Raw genomic sequence first — 23,976 nt, 5'->3', positions numbered from 1 at the left:
AAACTGAGCCGAGGCGAGGCGTAATGAGAGCCTGCCTTTAGTTTCGTGGGAAGTTGTCCGAAATACGTAAAGCTTACTTCCGCAGGCCAACTTTCTTTTGACCACCTCTGTTGATCGCAGAAGCTTAAACTATTCTTTCGGTTCGCAGCCATATTACGGATACAATAATCAAGAAGTAATAGACATGATCAGGTCGCGGCAACTGTTACCGTGCCCCGAAGACTGCCCCACAATGATCTACAGCCTAATGATAGAGTGCTGGCACGAGGTGGCCAACCGCAGACCGCAATTCCCAGAGATACACCATCGTCTACACAACTGGTACGTGAACCAGACTTATCTGAGCGACTTCTGTAACGAGTCCATCACCAGCTACTCGGGAAGCAGTCACAAGAGCACAAACAAGACCAACTCCACCCAGCTGTCCGCGCCTATATACAAGTGCGACCAGAAGGACATGGGGAACTTTAAAGGAACCACGGAGCAAACCTTCTGCATCTTGAACGAGCACAATGGGATAAAAATGTTGCCAGCGGGCTTCCAGAACTCTAACTCCGTCGAGCAGAGGACCAACTGCGGCTTCAGCGACCACAGCACGCCCATGAAGACGCCCAATTACCCTAATCAGGCGAACATCAATCTGAACGAGTACGACGACAAGCAGTGCTGCTCGCCGAAGCTGAGCGGGGCGAAGAAAGTTCTACCGCCGACCGCGCAAACGATGGGCAAGACGAGCACACTGAACGGCACCAGGCCGATGCAGAACGGGGCGCAACTAGTTGTCAGGTTACCAGATCCCAGCAAGGTGACAACCGAGACCAGGGTATCGAAGTGAAAGCGGCGATCAGATGTCGCGTTCGCGGCGGATTTCTATGTTTCTGCATATTCACCATAATCGCTGTACAAGGTATCTATACGGTCCATTTTTAGGTACAATTGAATCTTTAAAGCTTCGGGTAACGTTCGTTCAACAGTTTAGGTACGACCCCGCGACACCCAATCACTGCCGTACTTCTGCATTTATATTTATTTCCACCGAGATATACATATTTTATACTGGCAGTAACAGGAACGGCCCACATCACGGCCGTGACGTTTTTATACACAGTACGATGGAATATACATACGTATAAATATGAATGTATACAGTGTAGACTGTACCATTAATGTTCCCCCCTGTATTATTTAACGCCTATCTCCGCAATTGTATTTGAAAGTATTAGGAGCCGTGTTAATATGTGCGCAAGTATATTCAACAGCGTTCGATGAGTTTATACATTAGTTTTATATGAGTCTACAAGTAGATGATACTTCGTCTGTATTGCGTCGAGGTAACGGGGATATCCTATCAGCAAAATTGTAAATGAAACGGGGGGCGATGATTCTTTTATATGATTTTTACTGGTACTTTTACACGCGTGAAGTATTCGGGACCGTGAGGATATTTCACTGGTATATTGTTGCTAGGATGTAATATACGTGTAACGTCGGTTATGTTTGTAATATTGTGTGCTTACCAGACTGATGATAAGTATTTTAGATGATAAAGCGTCTCCAACGACTCTGCGAAACCGATTTCCAGAAATGGCACAATAATAAACTGTCGGCTGTACGTTGTAGCGATAGAAGCGTTCTCTAAAGAAAACGAGCGACTCGAAACGCGGTCTCATTGTGCATTTCATAAACGATTCTTCTACTTCTAATGGGTCTACGTGGACTGATAATGCGCGTGATTCATTTCTAAGCGAAAAGCAATGTCTCTAATATCACACGCCGAAGCGCGGATAGCAATAAATGCGCCCGAAAGGATATGCGAATAATTGAAACGTATAGTCAATCGATAAAGCAATTCACCTGGCATCGATGAATCATGCATGATAAATTCAATACACTATCATTATCCTTGTACTGTCGACCATCAGACTCTTCTAGGAATCTAATGAGATCACGTTCTCTGTTACCAAACTTCTGAACGAGCAATCAATGGATCGTCACGATTAATACAAGTTCCGAGGCTCCTAAGTTCGTAGCGAGTCTTCATTCTAAAAGATCCCACGACTGCGTAGCGACTAGTGAACACTTGTGAGGACTCGACGACGTTCAACAGACAAGTTGTCAACGATATTAATGTGTAAATTATACAGGATCATATTATCATTCGTGTATAGAGCGTAGATGTGGCTAGGCTGGCGTTAACGCACTCGGACTGTTCGAAACTAGTCCAACATCCGAATGAAACTCGGTAGAACACGAGCGAAAGAGCCCTAGCGGCGCCTGTCTCTAAACGACAGGAACTTAGAGCGATAAGCGAGGGAGTTAAGTTAGGAGAGCGTGGAGTGAGAGTGATCGAATGAAACTGTACTATATACTTTTTATAATTTTCTATTAAGAGAAGCGGAAGGCATGTTTCATCGGGTAGAAGAGAGAGAGAGAGAAAGGAAAGATGCCGATAGATGTGAACGAGATTCATGGAGACGACTAGAGTAAACCTATCGATTAAGTTGAAACGAGACTTTTTCAGAATGACAAGCCTCCGACTCGGCGTTTGTATTATTAACTGTATCGTATCTCTCCTGTAACCGCGTCGAAGGCTCGTCACCATGGTTAGGCTTAAGTTAATTTATGTCAACCACTTCGACGAAAGATCATAAACTTAAGAACTTTATATATACAGTCAAGTATGATATATACGATTCATGTTTTTTGTATGAAACCGTTGTCTTTATTTCTTCCCCCCGGCACGCTCGATACTTGGTTATCTCGAGCTAATCTTTTATACTATTGACCACTACCGGATACCCCTTTAAACAGAGAGAATTGATACAAGTAGAATTACTATAACATGGTATCTCGTAATTGCTGCAAGTGGAAGGGTAGCGATTCTACGCGTGAAAATAAGTTAAGAAGATAAAACGAAATTTCTTCCTAACTAGCTCCGTTTTCAAGGAAATTCAGTTTGCAGTTCCACGGGGTGCGCGCGCACCAAGGCACAGTTGCGCCAGACGGGTAACCTACCGCAAGGGGCATGCCCAGCCGAAATTCAAACACAATTTTCTCCGAAACGAAGCGAGTTGCGGAAAAATTTTATTCCACATTTTCGCCTCACTTTTCCACATAGAATCGCCACGTAAGCCGCAAAATCCGGCAGGCTCGACGGTACCCTTTTAAAACAGAGAACATTAAAAATCTACAAACGAAAGTAATTTCCCAGTCCCAGAAATCGATACGCGACCACCCACGTTAACACGCAATTTGCAAATGCAAACGCTCTGTACGTTCTACCTTCGCCGCACGAACGTGCCCCAAAGAATTGCCGGTTGCATATTAAGGGGCGAGCCAGTAGCGCGCGCTGCGATTTGCCAGTCACACCTGAAACCATCGGCCAGGGTGTTTTCACGCGACGAACACCATGCTTGCAATCATCTTCGCGGTTTTCTATTGCACAGGTGTGCAGTGTCAGGTGGACAGGAGTATGATCTGGAACAGGGATCGGCAAGACTTCGTGGCTCTAGAGAGGGTGCCTGGATTTGGAAAGCTTGCTGGTGTTCGAGGTGCCAACTCGGTCGCGAAAGATATCAGCGGGAAAGCCGTGAAAGTGTCCTACTACGAGGTTTAAGCAGAGCCCTTTGCGCACATATCGCCCGTAAATCTCATGCACCGCCGACGCTCAAACATTCCTTATCGTTACCTTTAGGAGAGGGATTTAGTTATGTTTCACGACAACGACACGAGGGTGGCTGGCGTCTGCGGGGAGATATGGAACCTGCTGGCTGATCAGCTGAACTTTACGTACGTCCCTGACGCTAACGCGAATCTCTTGGATCGTAAGTTACGAGGGGGTGATTACGTGGGCGGAGCCAACTACGGCCCCTGGAGTTTCGATCTTTCTCTCGTGACTTTGTTCTTCTTTGTGTCGGGCTTCAAAGACACATGGCTGTAATTCCATTCGCAGTCTGGTGATAGTGAAGAGTGAGGAACGAAATTTCGGGGTGCACTTGGCGAACGGAAGTTACAACGGCCTGTTGGGGCTGCTCGAGCGAAACGAAACGCAGGTGATCATGCGCACTGGGTATTACGCTGCCCGCGTAAACATGCTGGATTACACGTTCCCTATTTGGGCAACTAGGTAAGCGGTTCTGTGGCGGAGGTTTGCTAGTAATAGTGGAATTCATTTCTGGTCGCTCATATTTCTGTATATCGGCGTACTAGTGGCGTAACCTACAATTTTTGGTGCAAAGTTTTAACTGTATAATGGCCTGAGCAATCTTCTAAAAATATTCATAAAATGGGAGGACGAAAACGTGTTTCGGCACTGAGCATTTTGTTGATTTACGTCGCGCAATACTAGTCTATGCAGCATTGGTCGTTATTTTACCATTTTTGATTTTTTAATTTGTACTCCCACCGCCCCTTCAACTCCGCACTCGGAAAAAAATTTCTCCGCTGATCCTGCACCTTAGCAATTATATTATTTTTTTTTTAAATCATACCTATGTACCTAAAAATAGAAATTAAAGCAATGGCTTTAGAACGTTAATAGTAATTTCATTAATTGTAATTTCAAAACAAAAATTTTGGGTTTCCGCCACTATTGCGCTGATAACCGCATTTGAAATCCCATAACGAAGGTATCGACTGTACATAAAACCCGCGTACAAGCAAGACAACAAGTGGATAGTCACCATGTTCAGCCATCGTATTTGGTACGTTCTCGTGTTCCTCTTCACCGTCCTAAGCGTGGCTGGATACGTTTTCCAAAACGAGCAGCACCGAAACTCCGCCAGGAAGAGGAAGTTAAAAAGGACGAGGGACTACTTCGGTTTGAACGATCACTTCTTTTACACTTATTCCGTAATGTGTGGCCAAGGTACTCGATTTAACACTGCACTGGGAGAAAACGCAGCCAAATGAATTCGCCCCTTTTCCAGGCTACCTTCCAAGCACCTTCCACAATCAGAATAAAATACTCTCGTTCTCGAAAAGCATGTTCGCGTGGTTGATCCTGCTGTCCTTCAGCTCCAATCTTATTTATCGAATGACTTATCAAACCGTTACACCACCGTTCACGAGCCTAGAGACTTTGTTAAACAAGACGAACTACAAACTTCTAGCTTTCAAAGGGTCCATGGTTAACGAATTCCTAACGGTATGTACTCGACACGGTTTCTGAATTATTACCAGGGGAGGATTTATATATTTTGCAGGGTGACAAATTTTTGGCGAGAACAACAAATTTTGGGGAGCATCAAATTTTGAAGAGAGCCAAATTTTGGGGAGCATCAAATTTTGAAGAGAGCCAAATTTGCGGGAGCATCAAATTTTGGGGACCATCCAACTTTGGGAAGTGATAAATTTTGGGGAGCATCAAATTTTGAGAACCGATAAGTTTTTGGGAGCGCCAAATTTTGGGAGCATCAACTTTTGGGAAGCGATAAATTTTTAGGTGCGATCAATTTTGGGGAATGAGAAATTTTGAGCATCAAATTTTGGGGAGTAATAAAGTTTGGGGGCATCAAATATTGGGGAGTGACAAATTTGGGGGGGCATCAAATTTTGGAGAGCGGCAAATTTTAGGAAGCATCAAATTTTGAGGAGCGGAAAATTTTGGGGAGCATCAAATTTGCGGGAGCATCAAATTTTGGCAACCATCCAATTTTGGGAAGTGATAAATTTTGGGGAGCGAGAAATTTTGGGGAGTAATAAAATTTGAGGAGCGGAAAATTTGGGGGAGCATGAAATTTTGGAGAGCGGCAAATTTTAGGAAACATCTAATTTTGGGGACCGCCAAATTTTGGAAAGCAATAAATTTCTAATTATTGTTGAATTGCATCGAAAGAGCCTTGGCCATGGATTTGATAAATTTTTAGAATATCGCTGAACAGTCGACGAAACGGTCGCGCAGCTACAAAAATCGTATTCGTTTCGTGGAGGAGCCGGTCTTGATGCACCAGGACGTCTGCCGCGCAAAATCCTTGACCGCCATGTTGGAGACCGAGGACAAGATCCACGCCAGGAACAAGCGTAGCTGTCAAGGGTGCCAAGAGTGTCAAGTGATCCCGATGGGGCAAAGTTACTTTCAGACTTGGATCGGGTTCGCTTTACAAAAACGTTTCCCCTACAAGAAACTCATCAACACGTCGTATGTATCGTTTCGAAATTGAAATTCCGAAAATTATGATTTTTACGAAGCTTCGTGTGAATGTAGAGCATTTTGGAGTATGCAAGGAGAAATTTATTTTTTCTAAGAAATTCACTCTGAAGGGGTGAAATCAACCCTTAAAGTTGTCACTCCTTTTAGTTTTTTTTTTAATATACCTGCATTTTTCTTTTGAAAGCGCGATAGGGGATACAAAACTTCCTTTTTTATTTTTTGTTACTTCTTATCATTGTAAACTGAAGGGGAATATGTCCGTTCAATAATAATAATAATAATGAAACACTGAACAATTATTATATTTAAAGTTTTGTTCCATTTCCCACCGTTGCAAGGTTATATTAAAAAAACGAGGGTGCCTGCTTGGAATAAAAGTGAATTTCATGTCAAATTATTACAATTTAATGGAGTAGCTGATATGGAAAATCAATTTGTCGAGGGAGTAAGATTATTTTAAATGTGATTGTCCACTACAGGATACTGAAGTTGCACGAAACTGGCCTGATAGATGTTTTAAAAGATAGATGGCTGGAGTTCAGGATGAAAAGTGAAGAAAAACATCCCTTCAAAACGGTCGATATACAGCAAGTGTATTTTATCTTGTGCATACCATGCATTGGCGCTGTTCTGTCTCTCGTAATACTTTGCCTCGAGAAAATCGTATTTTTCTGCGAAGCTAAACGTAAATAATTGATGTCACAAGTGTGCTAATAAACTATGCTGATAAGAAAAAGCACAGTAGTTCCTTCATCCCACTACCTTCCTGATTCCTAATTTAAGATAATGTTAAAAATTTGAATTTAACACAAACACTGCTACGCTATTTTCAAAAAGTTGAAAAAAATATCGAATGAATCTACTTTTTTTTTTTTAAATAATTTCACAATTTCTCAGAGGTTTATTGTTTACGTAAAAATATGGAGAAATGCGCTCCCGCTAGTGACCTAAATATCAGCTGCGTGACAGGACGATTTATCGGTGGAAAAATCGACGAGAAAATGGACGGTTGCGTATCGCGATTGGCGATGCCATTTGACTGTGTAAATTCGTGCCAGTTATAACGCGCGTAATGTTTTGATTGGCATTGATTGGCGTGTTGTTAGTTGAAACGTGGTGTCGTTCCGTAATTACTTCGGCTGGCACACAAATGAGTAGGTGTAATAACGGGCAATTAGGGGTGCAATCAGTGGAGAAGCTTTTCAGAAATTGCTTGGTAAACGCAGAGCCGAGGGATGACACAACTTTAAAGGGAAAACAACCTTGAAACGTTTTTACGTGTATTACCTATATTTTTATACAGAGTATTGCAAAATTGCTTGAAACTATTTTGCATAAAATAGCTTACGTTTTGTAACTCTTTGCGTCCTCGTCAAAATTGTTTTGCCATTGTATATTCAGAGTAATTAGATGGATCACTGAAATCAATTCAGAGATGGAAAATTGTGAAGCAGAAAAGAAAATATATTATTGCCCAATTTTATCATTTTCCTTATTTTATTCCCTCAGTTTTACAGGGACACGTGAAACCCAAGGACTTGTAAAGCAACCCTAGTTCCCAAAAAATTAGCCACGCCCAGAAATTAAGTATATTCCAAAAGCACGCAGGGCGCAATTAGATACAGCACCCGACAAAATGACATAAAATGGGAGATCGATTTCATCGTGATTGCGGTGCACTAAAAGGCACGATGTCGCGATAATCGCGGCGATGCCACTGTAATAAGGGTTCGTTTTATTACTTTGGAATTAATAAACACGATTCAGTGTAGTGTGGACAACGCGAGAGCAAACGCTGGCAGATACACCGCACAACGTTAGAATCAAATCTCTGCTTTATGAAAAAGCTGCTACTGCTCATACTGGTTCTGAAGCTGCTGGCGCCAGTTCAGTCTGTGAACGGGGTGATATGGAGCAAGATGATTGGGGAATTCGTGCCGCTCTTCAGCGTCCCAGTCTACGACGAGATGAATCAGGAAGTTCTGAACCGAAGCCGGGTGGAGGAGACGCACAACTTTAATGGCAGAGTGATTAGAATGAGTTACTACGAGGTAAAAGTGCCTAATCGATTCCCTATCGGTTTTAAGCAAAGGGTGGAAGCTTACTGACTGCCGAACGGCAAAAGAAAAATCAGAAATTAATGTCTCACCAAATTGGGCCGCCCCCGTGTGATGAAATTAGAAGAAATTGTTTCTGTGTTACCCAGTCACTGAATCACTTGCCACTGTGTGTACATTCTGTCTAGTAATTGTTTAATTAATGAATTTTTTAAACGGAGCAAATAGCGAAGGAATCACTGTGGCCTTAATTGAACGCGACCCGTTACACTGGAAGATCAAAGCTCAACTGAGAATATGTACCTGAGCGGCGTCCGCCCAAGGAGATCCGAGTGTAAACGGTTCCAAATCAAAACAACGACCTTCCCATATTTAAGTACAATTCGAGGGGCCGTAAATTTCAGAAACGTAACTTGTGAGGCTTCCACAACGAAGAACACATCCCTCCCCGGTTCAAAACCCTAGCGTCTTCCATGTGGACTCGTAAAATTCACGTGTGAATTTCAATTCGACTGATTAATGAAAAATCTGAGAGCTTGGTCGATGATATGCAGTACTGGAAATATTTATTATACCACTCTCGCGAAAATGAATCTTGCCCAACTTATTTGGGCCGAGACAGTGAGCTACGACTATTTGCAATAATAATTTCCTGGTACTAATTACAAGAGTGGTATAAGTGCAGTTTGCAACGTGTTTAATATTCGAGTGTTGAAATAAATATTTCCAGTATTTTATTGCGAGTATCCTGAATAATTAAGGGATATTGAAAAGGCAATTCAAAGCATGAAGGATCATCCCTCACAGATCTGAATATGCTTAGGGAAAGTATTGCGAGAGAAACTTGAGCTGATGATCGCGACGATAATTGTAAATATATATTCCTTCGTTTCTATGCTTCTGAATTCATTTCTAGATGAACAACATCATCGTTAGCAAAGCAAATGGAACGGAGGTCAGCGGGATCATAGGTGACATCTGGAACACTTTGTCGGAATTCATGAACTTCACGTAACGAAGACTATTCATTGAACCTAGAACCATTGAAAGAGCGAGGGGGTACACTCTCACCTATCGGTTTCAGATTGAAACCAATTAGGAGCACAGAACACAGCCTGGGAAGTATAAACGAGAGCAGCGGTACCTACACGACTGGTTTGTTGAGATATATTCAAGATAATGAAACGGACGTGTTACCAAGGATTGAAGCCTACAACAAACGACTCAGGGCTTCCCAATTCACGATCCCTTTGTGGAAGGCCAGGCGAGTCGAAACGCTCCGTTTCGGAGTGAACATTCAATGGTTGCATTCATAAAGATTCAAAGACACTGCTGGATTTATTTATTGTCACTGAAATAACGAAAAAGTTTTGTGATTATTACTGCTCGATATCTAAGCAGAAATAAATTGCTGCGAACATAATAGACACCACTTATGGGCGAAGCAATAAATATTTTGCAGCAGTGTATGTTCCTGTAATGTCTCCAGTATTTTTAACTAATATTAGCAAAATACCCCCGCGCTTCGTTTCGGGCCTAAGAGATATTAAGGACTCCATGAAAACACATTTCACCCCTTTCCACCACCCCCTTAGGGGTTGATTAAGGTAAAATCCTGAGGTTGGTTTTTAGGCATTTGTGTGGGTAATCTTTGTGAATAAGTACCAAGCTGATATCTAATCGGGCCTAAGAGATATTAGGGAGTCCGAGAAGATATATTTTACCCCTTTTCACCCCCTTGGGTAGGAAATTTCCAAAAATCCTTCCTTTGTGGATGCCTACGTCATGAAGACAATGTACATTCCAAATTTCACGTTCCTAGGTCAAACGGTTTGAGCTGGGCGTTGATGAGTCAGTCAGGACTTCTTCTTTTATAATAATAATAATAATAATATAAATATAAGATCTCCCATAATTCATTGAAACTCACAGGTGTCTACTGTACTTTCGGCGAGAGGTGAAACATCTTCCCACCTGGATGGTGAAGCTGTTCTCCAGGAGGGTCTGGTACGCGATCCTGACGATGCACTTTCTGTTGAGCGTCTGCAGCTATCTTTCCCAATCGATCGACTGGAAGGTCAGTCGGAAGAGATCCAAGGCGAACTTCTACGACCACATCTTCTACAATTTCGGCATGATCTGCGGACAGAGTAAGAGAAACGAATTAGTATGTGAGCTCAAAGTAATTATCAATTATGTCTGTGAAATTCAATTTCTTCTTTCTAATTAATCCTGCTACTTAAATCTTCCCCTGCGAAATATGTGCTTCACAGAGTCATTTGATCCTCGAGTACGTTTAAAAAAAAAATAGAACATGCAAGTCTAGTCTCATCTGCATTCGCTGCAGATTATTCAATATTAAACAGTGCTCCAAAAGAATGCACGAATTTTGCAGGCTACCTTCCAAGCGGTTTCAGCAAAAGTTCGAGGGTAGTGGAATTATGGCTGGGCCTATTTTCTCTCCTCGTTAGAACAGCTTTTAGCGCACTTCTGATCAGTTACATGACGCGAACCGTCATCACGCCCCCGTTCCACGATATAAATTCTTTGCTGTACGATACCAAGTACAAAATTGTTACTAAAGACGGTTCTTTGCCGAGTTTGATATTTAAGGTACGAATACCAACAACTATGTGTGACGTTTAAAAGCAAAGTGGAAGCTACTTATTGCATTAATTTCTCGGTGCCATTTCAATTTCAGCTGAGCAACGAGAGTACGTTCAAATGGGTGCGCGAAACGGGCCGAGTTGTTTATTTGAACAGCGCAGAGAAGATGTACAAGGCAGCATGCTCGACGAAGAGCCTGCACGCGATGATTCAAAGCGAGGATATAAAGATGGCCAATGGCATGTACTTCTGCCCATTGAATCCTGTAGGGCCCGATGTACTCACGGCGTGGATCGTCTCTGCGATCTCGAGGAACTTCACTTACAAGCGATCCATCGACGTCGGGTAAATAATTCACTGAAATCAATCGCCGGGGTATGGAATAAGTTTGCCACAGTGGTTTTCTCAGTTGGTATCGTCTTTATTGCACAGGATACTCAAGCTGCACCAATTCGGTTTTATCAACCTATTCTGGCAGCGTTGGATAAGCGCGAACAACGTGGAGGAAACCCAGTCGATTGGATCAGAGCCGATTGTCATGGACCAAGTGTATCTCATTCTCTCCGTATATTTCTGCGGACTCCTGATATCCTTTGCGATCCTGGTAGTCGAGAACGTGACGTATTACTATAGGAATTGACTGATTGTAAATATACAGGTGTAACGCTTGAGGAGAGGTGTCTAGATGTTTCTGTGTAGTTCAGAACTGAACAACGGGCGTGTCTTACTTCCTTCTATACAGCACTTTATTGGAACTTAATAAGAGCTTTCACATTAAGTATTTCATCTTAATTCAGAGGGTGTTGCTTTTGTATCTTGTTGGTCTAAGGTCTGCGGTCTAAGGTCTAAGATCTAAGGACTGTCTCAGCAACTAATTCAGCTTTAGATGAGGACTCCGCTTGTTTATTTGGCAACTGATAAGTTCTCGCCGCCACTTCCTCTGGCGGCATCCAACTCGGCACAATCTTCCCGTGCATTCGCCATCTGCCGTACGTGTTAGATAAATGTTTCTCAAACACTATATAGTCTAGGACGTCCTTTTTTAATGTCTCACTTCCCTGCATCACTCGCCCGAATCTGTCATAAATGCACAGGATCTAAAAGGAAGCAGCTATGTAATCATCCGAATGCGGCGCATACTCTGTATAACGATGATAATAATAAAGTCTATCCTCCGACCTGTTGAGTGTGAAAGCGGATAGTGATTTGCGCGAATAGATTCTGCTTCGATATTAAATTCGTAACCCTGGCGTGCACGGTGCGTGCGGGTTCCAAGGATTCCAAGAACCTCCAGTGAATTGTTTTGTCCTTTATATTGTGTATCATTTGCTAAAATTATACGAGATTCGTTGGTGTTTCTTTTTACTGTCGTACATGTAGCTATAATCAAGCCTGCCCTTTCGGGTGCATATGCCCGGGTCCCAGAACTTAAGGAGGTATTTGCACCCTAAAGGGCAGGCCTGAGCTATATTATAAAACTTACAGGATACAAAGTCTCGGTAATGCACTGTATCAACTTATCATCGTCTTTACTAAGGACACAATAAATCCATTATTTTACTTAATCTGTATTTCGTACCTAATATAATACATCCTACGAATATTACTTACGCGGCTAAAGCGTTGTGCGCATTTAAATAGATGTCTAACGCGTCCTGTTCGAATAAGCGAATCGCGAAATTTTCATCATACGACTTGACCTTCCTAATAGCGAGGTAAGATTTACTCTTCTTCTCCAGAAATTCAAATCTCTGTTTCGCACCCTAAATATTAAACACAAAACTTTAGAACGGCTTCCGCCGAATTTGCTCATTCCAAAGCGATACTGATTAGTGCCAGGGCTGTGGAGTCGGAGTTCGGAAGGAATTTCTGATTACCAGAGTCGGAGTCGGAGTCACCGAGTCAACACCGACTCCATATTAGTAAATTTTATAAAAATCCGAGTCTGTTGAGCTCTACGTGTTTATACACGCTCGTGATGTATTTTTGTTTAACACATTTTGTACTGAGTAGATTAACAATCTATTATAAATGCAGAAGTCAGAGTCGGAGTCGGAGTCGGGAGTTTTGACTGCCGACTCCGCAGCCGTGATTAGTACTGTTATACAAGACTAGGAAATATTTTCACCTCTTTAGTGATAGTGGAAAATTTTCCATCCCCTTCTGGAACAACGTACGATTCAAATACAGTGGGTGTACAGCTGAGAAGGACGGGTCTTTCGAGCCAATCCCTCTGCGGCACCATGCCAAGTTTCTTCAGTTTTGATCTTATTTCTTCTTTCGACATATCATCATCCGACTTGTCGTAATCCGGAAGTTCTACTTTAATAAATTTCTCTCTTCTCTCCTTACGAAACTTCGGGTTCCAATGTTTCTTTATGTTTCGAACTTGCTGATAACTATCGGCTGGATAATTAATAGGGCTTAACATTAGAGGTACATTATTCTGCAAGAAATGAAGACTTGTTTAACAGTCGGAGACGCTTGTGGAACCTAATAGAAACCGATAACCTACTTGCGTGTACTTTCCAAAGATGCAAACAGCACCTCTGTATCTTGACATCATCTTCAATGGTCTATTTCGAACTCACTTAGAAATGTTCAATTCATATATCGCTTTTACAATTCGATTACATTAACCTCTATATATATACACTCCCGGTGCTCTTAACTTTTCGGTTATGCAAAGAAAATAATAAAGATAGCTGACTAAAACATAATGTGTTGACTATTAAATAAAAATATTTGAACTGGCTAAAAAAGTGTACGGATACAATTGTCGTGTAAAAATTCTTGAACAGTATTGTTTCGACAATAACAATACGGAATAATAATCGGAGAAGGTGGGGGCGTAATGATCAACGCTGGATGCTAAAGTTGGAATCTCTAATTTGCGATTTTTAATTATAATTAAATAATTCTTGCATTAAACTTCTTGGTTTCGAAGGATTCTGTACCTCAAACCGTGTGTTACAGTAGTTTATTTTTATATTTTTGTTTGTAATCATTCGAAGGGCTGTTTTTATTGTGTTGCTTCTGGATAAATGGCGGCGTGCTGGCCTTCAGCCTACATGCAGAGATTGGCAGGTTTAAACTACGCTGATGGAGGGGGAAACACCTACATAAGCGGTGGTAATGTGTGCGAGAACTGACGCCAGCGCCAAGCCAACCAAATGGCGCCAACGCGAACCGACACCACGGCTAACCAGCGTCACCGGGAAATATGTTGCCGACGCTGGTTGGCCGCAGCGTCACTCATTTGGCGCTGGAGTTGGTTTGTCTCCAAACGTGGCGTCTCACGCACCCATTACCACCGCTCCCTGTAGGTGTGTCCCCCTCCATCAGCCTGGCTTAATCCCGCCGATCCCTGCCTATACCTCCAAGTCATTTTAGAAGGAATTGTCTAAAGTTGCCTAAAGTTGCAACAATGCTGACAATCCCAGTGAGAAAATGTTGAAGGTGTTTTTAATGTGGGAACTTTAAAACTAAGTAACTGTCACAACAAAAGTTAGAAAATATGTAAAAATTTTGCAAATTTTTCGCCTCATAACTTTTCAACGATTCCTAAACTCAAAATTGTTATTTTTGCATGTTATTTGATACGTGCTTTCGATCCATATAAATTTTCGGTGAAAAAAAAGGTTTCCCAGAGGAAAAGTTCACATGGGAACACTGTATATTTGATTGGTGGCGCCGTGACTTCATGCCAACGCCAAGCCAATCCAAGCAAAGCGACGTCATATGACATGCCAACGCCAAGCCAATCCAAGCCAAGTGACGTCATATATGCCAGTACGCGTACTGAATTGACTGTCAACCCTGTTTTTATCAGTTTTACGAACGCAAGGGTCGACAGTGGCGGTATCAACGAAATCAAAAGCACGTGGAGAATAGTGAAACCTTTCGTGCCTAAGAGAAATTTGGCAGTTGATGTCAATGCTTTTACAGCAGCCGCATAACTATAACTTTGAACAATATAAAAGAGTTGTATTTCGTTTCGTAAGAGTCATATGTTTAGGAGGATTAAATTTCCAAGTATTTCCAAGCCAGCTACATGTGGGTATAGTCAACAATGGCTAAAGCAAAGAAGAAATTATTATCGGAGCTCACGCAGCAAAAGAGAAGTCAGCAGAACACGAAACGCCTGAATCCATTTGAAGTGCACATAAACAGAGACAAGCAGAATGTTCTGGGCAAGAAGGGGAAAGCGGACAGAGGCCTCCCTGGCGTATCACGCGCGAAAGCAATTAATAAGCGGAAGGGTACGCTGCTTCAAGAGTACAAATTGAAGAACAAAGACAATGTGTTTTTGGATAAACGTATAGGCGAGAGGAACGTAGCCATGAGCGAAGAAGACAAAGCCATGGCTAGGTTCGCGGCAGAACGTATAAAGGCGCACAGGAAGAAGAATATTTATAGTTTAAACGACGAGGAAGTGTTGACGCACCGAGGTCAGACTCTAGAGGAGATTGAGAAGTTTGACGACCCGAAGAGTGATGACGAGTTCAGCGATGATGGAAACAGGGGTGGAAAGTTGGATGATCAGTTCGTTGGCGATGCTCACTTTGGCGGTGGCATTTTGTCAAGATCGGAAGCTGGGAAGTCTAGGAAGGATCTCATAGATGAACTTATAGCTGAGTCGAAGAAAAGAAAGGCTGAGAAACAGAAGATTCGCGAGCAAACTGTGGATCTAACAGAGAAGCTCGACTCTGAATGGAAAGACCTGCTTCCTATTGTGTCTGCAGCTAATAAAACTATCGAGGTGGCACCTGAAACAAAGGCTGATGATTACGATATTGCTGTACGAGAGTTGAAGTTTGAAGCTAGAGGTGCACCATCCGACAGACTAAAGTCTGAAGAAGAAATTATAAAAGGGGAGAAAGAGAGGCTAGAGGCTCTCGAAGCAGACCGACTAGCTAGGATGAAAGGATTCGTAAATGATCCAAGTAATGAAATTAGGCACAAATCTGCGGACGATCTTGACGACGGCTTCGCGCTAGAAACGATAAATGACGATGCACCGGTTGACGAAGCAATGGTTGACGAGGACAAGAATGCAAAGGCAGAGTCGAGCAATGAGGATGACGAAATTAGTGACGCAGAGAATAATGACGATGACGATGTAGTTTCTAATGATAACGAAGAAGAAACTGTAGATAACCGGAGAAGTGAAGAATCAGACAATGTTCAAGTAAATGGCACCGTTAAGGAGAAAAGGAAAGCGAAAGGTTCTGCTGAAAATGAGGCAGAAGAAAATTCAGATGCAGTAATCTCTGAAGCCGAAGATTCCGACGAAGACAATTTATCGGACTTGAAACAGTCGGAGTGTTCTAGTGAAGATGACGAGTTGCCATCTAAAAAGAGCGTCACATTTGCGAAGAACATAGCTGAAAGCGTTTCAAAGAAACCGAACACTTCTGGCTCCACAAAAGGGAAATCAATTTTGAAGCCCGCGAACGATGCAGCCGTCCCTCAATTAAACGAGGAAGATAGAAAGCAAGAAATTAGAGACGACCTCTTAAAAAGGAAAGAAATTATGGAGAAAGCAAGGAAAGAGTTGCCTTACACTTACAAAGCGCCAGAGAATTTTGAGGAATTGCAAGAGTGGTTGCGGGATCATAATGCCGAATATCAATCTGTTATTATAGATCGCATTATCAAATGCAATCACTGGTCATTGAACGGTAAAAACAAGGAGAAATTATCGAACATGTTTTTGTTTCTATTGCAGCACTTAAATGACTGTGCTGTGGAAGATGACATTGAGAGTGTAGTCAAATGCTTTCAAATTATTGACAGACTGTCTCCCTTTCTGTACGATCTTGCGCATGTAAATCCGGAGAATACTAAAACCGTTATACAGGAAATAATTAAGGAGAAGCACGAGGAGTTTGAGAAAAATAAGCACAAGTACCCTGGTCTAGATACGGTATGTATAATAATGTATGATTATGCTAAGAAAAACACTGCAGAGCCGAGCTTATGATAACTTTTTCCTGTTTCAGCTTATTTTCTTCAAATTGGTTTCCCTGATATTTCCAACATCCGATTTCAGACACCCTGTTGTTACTCCCTGTTTGATATTTATGTCCCAAATATTACTTAGATGTCGTGTTAAAAACAAAGTAGATATTTCGAAAGGTCTTTTCATATGTACGCTTGTTTTAGAGGTAAGAGCCGTCTCGCATTCGTGTAACAAGTTATAACAGGCGATATTTTAAGTATTCATGATTGTTCACAGTACACGGTGCTAAGCAAACGATTTGCACCGTCCGTGATAAATTTCTTGCGCGGTGTAATTTACGTATCCACGCCGAAGCACCTAATTCAGGGAATAAAAATGATACCGCCCTTTAAAGCGATTGGAGAATCCAGTAACTTATTAGTCCTGGAAGATGACCAAACTGATCTAGAGATTGATCCCAGTGGCGCACTTATGAGAGCGAGCGACTTGGTACATGGAGAATCGGACGACGATTTTAAAATCAGAGCTTTACTAACAGCTTTAAATTTATCACGCGAATTCAAGAATCAGCTTGAAGAACTGGAAGCTGTGTATCCGATATTTGAACCGATCTTGAAATTACTTAAACCGAATGCACTCGATAAATATCCTCCAAACGCGAGGAAACATGTCAAACATTTACGAAAAGACTTGAAAGGATTGAGGAAGAAGAAACTGGAACATATTGTGCGTGAGAAGAAGAAGCCAAAACCGCTGAGACTTTACGAGCCGCGAATCGAGAGAGTGTACGTAGCAATTTTAAATTATGTTGTCTGCATTAATGCGCATCGCGTAAATTGTGAATATCAAATGCTTTCGCAGGTATGACTTTAAGAAGCACAAGACCATGTCCAAGGAGAAAGCAGAGAAGGAGAAGCTATTACACAAATACAAGAAGGAAATGAAGGGCGCTGTCCGCGAGATACGAAGGGACAGAACATTCTTAGCGAAACTAAAGATCAAGCAACAGCTTAAGAGCGACGAAGAACGTAAACGCAAAGTGAAAGAGATCTTCGGCGACGCTGCCACGCAGCAAAGTGAGTTGAAGAAGATGAAGAGAAAGAAGTAGGAACGATGAAAATATAGTGCCAATGTGTAATAAAGTAATAAAACGTTTGTACATTAATTTTATGCAATCACACTTGTTACATTTGAAGATATCGAAGAAAGTAATACGAAGCTTTTGCTACCACGGAATATTCACGATCGCTATATTAGCGGCTCGTGAGGTTTTGTAAAAGAATCGATTAAATGTTTTTCAAATCAAATTACTCTTGTTCGAACACATTTTTGCCCTACTCATTTTTAATGCACAGTTCGGTAGAAAAATTGTATTGTACAGACCGATATTGTGGGACAATAAAATGTGTATAAGTAAGGGACTCATATTAAAGAAGTTTTCTTCAGGACAATTCTTCTCTTCATGTATTCTGGTAAAACGAAGCATGTGTTTCCAACGTCGTCAAATACAGTATCACGCGAAATTCGAGAATGTGTAAACGGAGGAACATTATGTTTCGTAACTTCGTGTAAAAATTTTGGGTCATTCTTTAAATAAATCAAGGAGTGCCATTTGTTAAAGTACTCTTTTAATATCTCGAAATTTTTAAAAGATCTTACTGCTGCGTCTTCTAATTGCATATGATACTGACTATCAATACTGTAAAGGGAATTTCTTAAAATTTTTTGGAGTCCCTCTCGTAGCAAGAATTTTTTATGCACTTCTTTTGCGGCTTCGATATCATTTCTCATTTTTACTTTTTGTATCACATACTCCTTCCAAGATAACAAATATTTCCTCACGATTTTATGGTCTATCATAGAAGCCACGAGTACTTCCTTCTTACGCTCTTCAAGCACATCCTGTAATTTCGCACGCCAATGCAAGACGTACCTTTTTAACAAAAAACCGGAAGCTAGATGGTTCAGTCTCTCCTTCCGAATTAACTTTACTTTGTATTGTTGCGAAAATTCTTTCCAATAAAGGAAATATTTGTGAGTTAAATTGTCTTCCCAGAACTCGATGGCCTGACTCAATTTCCGCTTTTCTTGCACAGTTCTATAAAGCACCCTTCTCCATTTCTCTATGTACATACTTTGCAACTGTTGAATAATTATCGCGCTTTTATCAGTTAAATAAGATAATTTCATTTTCTTCTCCTTTCTATAAACAGCATAACTATGCAGCCTCCTCAGCGTTTTAATTATCAGTTTCTTTTTACAGAAATTCTGTGATAAAAACATCTTTCTCCTTCTGCATTTTTTTTCGTAAATATATAAACGCCAATTAGCAAACATTGCACGTTTTCCTCCATTTTCCAGTATGCCCTTAATCTTGGCCACTTTTATGGCATCTTGTACCTGTTTACTGTGCCATTCTTGCCAGGCAAAAAATACTTTTCGCAAACATTGAAAATTGTAAAACATCGTGGCTTTCTCTTCGGCGATTTTATCAGTAACAGATTCATTTACACGCTAACGCAAAAGGAAATGAAACTTAGTGAAGACGAACGGATTAAAATAATGTATACTTTTAAAAAATCCTACCATAATAAACTGTTCAAAATACTGTTTCAACAATTTTTTCCTACTATACTCTCGAACATACTGCTGTGTATTTAATTTTTGAACTTTGAAATCATGATACAGCCTCCAAGCATTGAAAGAGGTTTTCAGCAACTTCTTTGTGTAATGGATAATTGCATTTTCCATCTTATATTTTTGAAATGTAAATTCGCTGACACCAACCCAAGCCCTCGTGCATTTTTGTAAAATTCTTTTCGAGTAGAATTTTTCTGCCTGAAGTAGAAAGTATTTATTCTATGCACTGAAAGACGGGTAATCAAGCTGTAATTGAAGTTACCTCATCCATTTTATTTTGCAAAATTTTTCCTTGCACTATGTATAACTTCCAGTTTATTATACAATTCTTTAAACAATACAAGTTATGAAAGGTATCAGCTTTTTGTAACAAAGCGTTCTTTTTATGCCTAATTGTAATATATTCACACCAACGTGTAAAATGTTGTCTTAGTAAAGCTTTAGTGTAATGAGTCTCCGCTTTCGTACAGTTTACAGAAATGGCAAATTTATTAGTACAGTTGTTTGTAGAGGAAACAATGTGCTTCCATTTTAATAGTACATTCTTCGATAATGCATTTAAAACCCTCTTTTGTAATCTTTGACGATAAAAATACTCTGCTTTGTATGTAGATCTTCTTGTATGCAATTTGTGTATAACGTATATTTTCCAGTGTTCGAAGGCCTTCTTTAGAATAACTCTATCATGGAAATTACTGCGTGACCTTTGAATAAAGCTAAATAACGGATGCGATCGGTTCCATTGCTAAAATACATAATTACAACTTACACCCCTTACTTTGTAAAATGTTGAGCAGTGGTACCTATTATATCATTTTCATAAATTGTATTCTGCATAATCTTCAGTATATTGCTATACTTAATCGATGGATTCTGGGGCGGAGCCCGCTTATACCAATAATGCAGTGATCGCAGTTCTAAATTCTGCATGCAGTTCTTATTCAATATTTGCGACATTATATTATTTTTATTATAATTCAAACTGATTTATAAATACTTTTATACAGCAATATGTAGTAAACTATCCAATGCGTGTTTTAGCAATATTCATTGCTGTACAAAATATTGATATTTCTTAACAGCTAGTTGCTTAATTAACTATACTGAAGTATCGGGAATATAAAAGCAACATAAAGCGATGTGTATTTATTTCTTTAAATGCAAATAACAGTCGAATTCAGGGGCGAATTTGGGTGGGCGCAGAGTTAAGAGCGATGGGGCCGCAGTGAATGGAGGGGGAAACACCTACAGGAGTGGTGGTTATGCGTGCATGAACTGGGCCTGCGTCAGTTACGCACATTACCACCGCTCTTGTGGGTGTTTCCCCCTCCACCACTGCGGCCCCATCGCTCCTAACTGTGGGTAGACGCAGCTTACGGTTCACGTGGGGACTAAATCGAAATGAAATCAAACATTGGAATTATAGGGCGAGTTCCACTTAGGCCAAAATCGCCCGCAACGCCCGTGGTTTTCGTTTCCAAATTTATAAAAAATTTTCTAAAATATGGAAGGGAAATCTGTGAAAACACCCTGGCATGCCGGCACTGTGTCGTCACAGAACTGGCAACTGTGATTACACCTTAATGCTGTATAGCAACAGACACATGTGAGAAGATAATCCACAAAACAGTTGATGCAGTACTCTAGGCGCCAGAATCGGCTTCCCTTAGGAAATTTGGCAACATTGCATGTCACTAGAACCGCTGAATTATGCCTAGTGACATGCAACGTTGCCAAATTTCCGAAGAGAAGCCAATTCTGGCGCCTAGTGTACAAACTACAATGAAAGTTTATTACAATCGAATTATGTGGCTTTTATAATGACTTTAGACTTTAGAATAATAAAATTGTGTAAGTACACCCCAAATGACATTAATTATTCTAACTAGTTAAAAATATAACCGTTAGTAAGTGTAATTTTAAATTCGTCAAAAATATATATTGTATCATTCCCGGGTTACACTTTTGTTTCGATCTCATTTCCTATTGCTCTTATTCTCTCAAATGTGCTAAACTGCCCTATTGTATTTCTCCACCAGTTTACCGAAAATCTCGATAAGGTATGGACAGCACAATTCTAAAAGCAATCCTATGCAGTTGCGAAAGTGTGACAAAGGATCTCGCCAAATCCGAGGACTACCAGAAATTAGCTCAGGAACAGAAGTTTCTACCAACATCTAATAATATATTTAATGCATTGTCCTTGTCATTGACAAACTTATTATCATACAAAGTATCCAGAGAAGCTTATCAACGCTATACTGTGAGGCTTCACGTAATCGTAAGTATCTTTGCCACTAAAAGACTAAAATTACAATCCCGCTGTACCGTGTTAACCTGTTTTAGAATGTTCTACGAGATTGGTGTAGGGTCACAGAGGCTTTCAAAGACCTGCGAGTATTCACAGACCAGAGACAAACATTAACGTTCGTTGGCAACCTGTTGGAAAAATATTTAACGAACGATGTCTTAGACAGGTGCGAGTCAAGCGACGATTTGCTTCCACTGACCAGTGCATTAATGTGCTTAGTGCCCACAAACTCCAGCTACAAGTGCCACGTGGAAAGACTGCTTTCGAAACTTTCGCAGTTAGAGTCCTGCGAGGACTCCGAACGAATATTATGTTACGCCGTGCGAAAGAACTCTAATCTGAATCTCGAGCTCTCCACGATAGAAGATATTTATGAATCGCGGAGAGACAAATTAATAGAGCAGCCATTGCTAAATCATTTCGCGTCGTGTACAGATTTAAACAAAGACAGTGATGCCGACGAGGCAGAGAGTCTGAATTTACTAGATCAATTGTTTGAGCTAGTTAGTAAGAGTCCTCGTATTTTCTTGTTAGTGTGTGCCTTTCTAAAAGAATTATTTATACAGTTAGATCATTCTCCTACAGTCGTAGATTTTATGCAGTCGAGTTTGAAACGAATTAAAGAATGCCGCGAGAATCAGGGCGGAGATATTCTGGATCTCTATCCGCGGAGCTTGCAGTCTACTGTAATCTTGTTACAAATAGATCCAACGTATCATACTGTTGATTCGAAGAGTGCTACTTTACGGACGTTGAGAAGCATACACTCGGAAGGGAATGGCACCGCGGTAACTTTATTGTTACATTTCCCTCAGTGGTTGAAATTGTTTGCAGAACTTTTACTTCCAAATTCAAACACCATTCCGTGAGAGACTGTATGCTCGTACTTGAAATCTTAAAATCGATCTGTATTTCTGATATGTACAATACACTTTATGAGAAATGTACTTGTGTGTTTCAATTAGGGTTCGAACTTAATTTTTAAATTCTCGAAACTCCAATAAGAAACTTGAGGGCTCGAAACTCTCAAAACTTGAGGGCTCGAAACTCTCAAAACTTGAATGCTGATTCTGTTTTGCACGTGGAATATTTTTCTTTAAGAACTCAAGTGACGAAAATTTGTGTCAGTTAAATAAAATTTCTTTATTCATTAATTTTATACCTTTTCTTGTCAGATTCTCGAGAGTTTCGAATCACGAAACAAGTGTAAAGTTTTAAATTCTCGAAGCTCGAAATTTCGACGCTTTGAGAAACCCATCCCTGGTTTCAATCATAAACTAGCAAAGAACAACGCATTAAAAGTATCCAGATTTCATGGTTGCGGTATCAAAAGAAAGTACTTTTTATTGAATGACTGTTTGGCACCGTAATATAAATTTAATTTCTCTGAACAGAATGCAATGCCTAAGTGAAGCTTACTCGCGTACAGCAGATGTTATTTCGCCTACTTTCACCGCGAAACGTACCATTACGACTCAGGCAGCAACAATCAACGTTAATCTAACAATACCGATCCATCTTTTCGCGAACAAATGACAAAAAAGGAACAGAAACTCACGCCAAGTTACTCGATGCTCCGCTCAACAACACCGTACACTGGATTTCTTCATTCCAAATACGTTATTAACTACAGAAGTGCTCGGTTCGAATTTCCCGTCACAACTTCACCAAGAAACCCTCCGAATCACCCGACATTTCAAACGTATCTTTAACTAACGTCGCGTCCGTTACACCGAGCTACGAGAACCGTTTGAATCTGCTAAAGAACATAATGGCGGGAAATTCGAACCGCCACCAACATCATGACACTCGAAACCATACCCAATGCAGATTCTACCATACAGATTCTGTTCCTCAACAAACACCCGATCAGAATTCTCCCTCAGATATTGTGATATTAAAGAAACAATGGTAATAATTGAAATTTACCGTGAGAAGATTCCGTTCGAAGTAGTATCAGAATCCTTGAGCATGCGCGTCACTTGGCGTCTCGACAAACCGCGTCCTATCTTTTAAACCACTCTAAACTCGCTTCGGCGATCAACGAACTACTCCCGTGCATCACTCGAAACCATCTGCGCGGCCGGGAAACTAAACTACGCGCGAAACACCCACTCACGCGAATCACTTAACGAGAAATAATGAAATTGAACGACAGGCTCCGTGACTCCGGCACGCGACGACCGTCTGCGCAGTCGCAGTGCGCGTGAAGAGGTACATGCGCGGCTGGGATGCGCGTGCGTGG

At 41.0% G+C, this 23,976-nt stretch overlaps 8 protein-coding genes across 13 annotated transcripts in view; 5 read left to right on the top strand and 3 right to left on the bottom strand.

Moving 5' to 3' along the window:
• Ror (tyrosine-protein kinase transmembrane receptor Ror) overlaps positions 1-2,713 on the top strand; it is a 244,867-nt gene extending 242,154 nt beyond the window's left edge. For all 3 annotated transcript variants that reach the window (XM_076825340.1, XM_076825338.1, XM_076825341.1), the window contains one exon: positions 149-2,713. In XM_076825340.1, coding sequence (XP_076681455.1) covers positions 149-835 — 687 coding nt within the window. In that variant the 3' untranslated portion in view covers positions 836-2,713. The remainder of the gene's footprint in view (positions 1-148) is intronic.
• LOC143375828 (uncharacterized) overlaps positions 1-4,812 on the bottom strand; it is a 193,134-nt gene extending 188,322 nt beyond the window's left edge. The window contains exon 1 of the mRNA XM_076825344.1: positions 4,683-4,812. The gene's annotated coding sequence lies outside the window, so the exon portion shown is untranslated. The remainder of the gene's footprint in view (positions 1-4,682) is intronic.
• On the top strand, positions 3,086-6,887 carry LOC143375830 (glutamate receptor ionotropic, kainate glr-3-like). The gene is made up of 7 exons (XM_076825353.1): positions 3,086-3,610; positions 3,695-3,789; positions 3,953-4,126; positions 4,629-4,867; positions 4,929-5,146; positions 5,868-6,139; positions 6,631-6,887. The coding sequence occupies exons 1-7, from the start codon at positions 3,410-3,412 to the stop codon at positions 6,842-6,844; spliced, it is 1,413 nt and encodes a 470-aa protein (XP_076681468.1). The 5' UTR covers positions 3,086-3,409; the 3' UTR covers positions 6,845-6,887.
• Positions 6,888-7,869: 982 nt separating this feature from the next.
• LOC143375831 (uncharacterized) lies at positions 7,870-11,463 on the top strand. Of its 2 annotated transcripts, none has more exons than XM_076825355.1 (7): positions 7,870-8,202; positions 9,125-9,219; positions 9,293-9,472; positions 10,141-10,358; positions 10,604-10,821; positions 10,910-11,160; positions 11,248-11,463. In XM_076825355.1, exons 1-7 carry the CDS (start codon positions 7,990-7,992, stop codon positions 11,453-11,455), a joined length of 1,383 nt encoding a protein of 460 aa, XP_076681470.1. In that variant the 5' UTR covers positions 7,870-7,989; the 3' UTR covers positions 11,456-11,463. The 2 variants fall into 2 exon arrangements, with proteins under 2 accessions (XP_076681470.1, XP_076681471.1); XM_076825356.1 differs by lacking the exon at positions 7,870-8,202 and adding an exon at positions 8,418-8,704.
• Positions 11,464-11,537: 74 nt separating this feature from the next.
• Mrpl45 (mitochondrial ribosomal protein L45) lies at positions 11,538-13,856 on the bottom strand. Its single transcript, XM_076825360.1, has 6 exons — positions 13,331-13,856; positions 12,944-13,261; positions 12,427-12,578; positions 12,299-12,347; positions 11,995-12,144; positions 11,538-11,912 (listed from the first exon to the last, which is right to left on the bottom strand). Exons 1-6 carry the CDS (start codon positions 13,379-13,381, stop codon positions 11,661-11,663), a joined length of 972 nt encoding a protein of 323 aa, XP_076681475.1. The 5' UTR covers positions 13,382-13,856; the 3' UTR covers positions 11,538-11,660.
• Positions 13,857-14,642: 786 nt separating this feature from the next.
• L(3)07882 (Nucleolar protein 14 homolog l(3)07882) lies at positions 14,643-18,087 on the top strand. Of its 2 annotated transcripts, XM_076825352.1 has the most exons (5): positions 14,643-15,904; positions 15,935-16,744; positions 16,821-16,985; positions 17,057-17,565; positions 17,642-18,087. In XM_076825352.1, the coding sequence occupies exons 1-5, from the start codon at positions 14,888-14,890 to the stop codon at positions 17,886-17,888; spliced, it is 2,748 nt and encodes a 915-aa protein (XP_076681467.1). In that variant the 5' UTR covers positions 14,643-14,887; the 3' UTR covers positions 17,889-18,087. The 2 variants fall into 2 exon arrangements, with proteins under 2 accessions (XP_076681467.1, XP_076681466.1); XM_076825351.1 differs by having other exon boundaries at positions 14,644-16,744.
• Positions 18,088-18,190: 103 nt separating this feature from the next.
• On the bottom strand, positions 18,191-19,691 carry LOC143376007 (uncharacterized). Its single transcript, XM_076825788.1, has 2 exons — positions 19,683-19,691; positions 18,191-19,294 (listed from the first exon to the last, which is right to left on the bottom strand). The coding sequence occupies exons 1-2, from the start codon at positions 19,689-19,691 to the stop codon at positions 18,203-18,205; spliced, it is 1,101 nt and encodes a 366-aa protein (XP_076681903.1). The 3' UTR covers positions 18,191-18,202.
• Positions 19,692-20,761: 1,070 nt separating this feature from the next.
• LOC143375832 (uncharacterized) lies at positions 20,762-22,885 on the top strand. Of its 2 annotated transcripts, none has more exons than XM_076825357.1 (3): positions 20,762-21,271; positions 21,460-21,701; positions 21,767-22,885. In XM_076825357.1, the coding sequence occupies exons 2-3, from the start codon at positions 21,483-21,485 to the stop codon at positions 22,598-22,600; spliced, it is 1,053 nt and encodes a 350-aa protein (XP_076681472.1). In that variant the 5' UTR covers positions 20,762-21,271; positions 21,460-21,482; the 3' UTR covers positions 22,601-22,885. The 2 variants fall into 2 exon arrangements, with proteins under 2 accessions (XP_076681472.1, XP_076681473.1); XM_076825358.1 differs by lacking the exon at positions 20,762-21,271 and having other exon boundaries at positions 21,298-21,701; positions 21,767-22,234; positions 22,317-22,459.
• Positions 22,886-23,976: the final 1,091 nt, after the last annotated feature.

The sequence above is a fragment of the Andrena cerasifolii genome, chromosome 13, assembly GCF_050908995.1.
Source record: "Andrena cerasifolii isolate SP2316 chromosome 13, iyAndCera1_principal, whole genome shotgun sequence".
NCBI classification, from domain to species: domain Eukaryota; kingdom Metazoa; phylum Arthropoda; class Insecta; order Hymenoptera; family Andrenidae; genus Andrena; species Andrena cerasifolii.
Note: the sequence above shows the minus strand (reverse complement) of the source record. Positions and strands in the feature narration are given on the sequence as shown.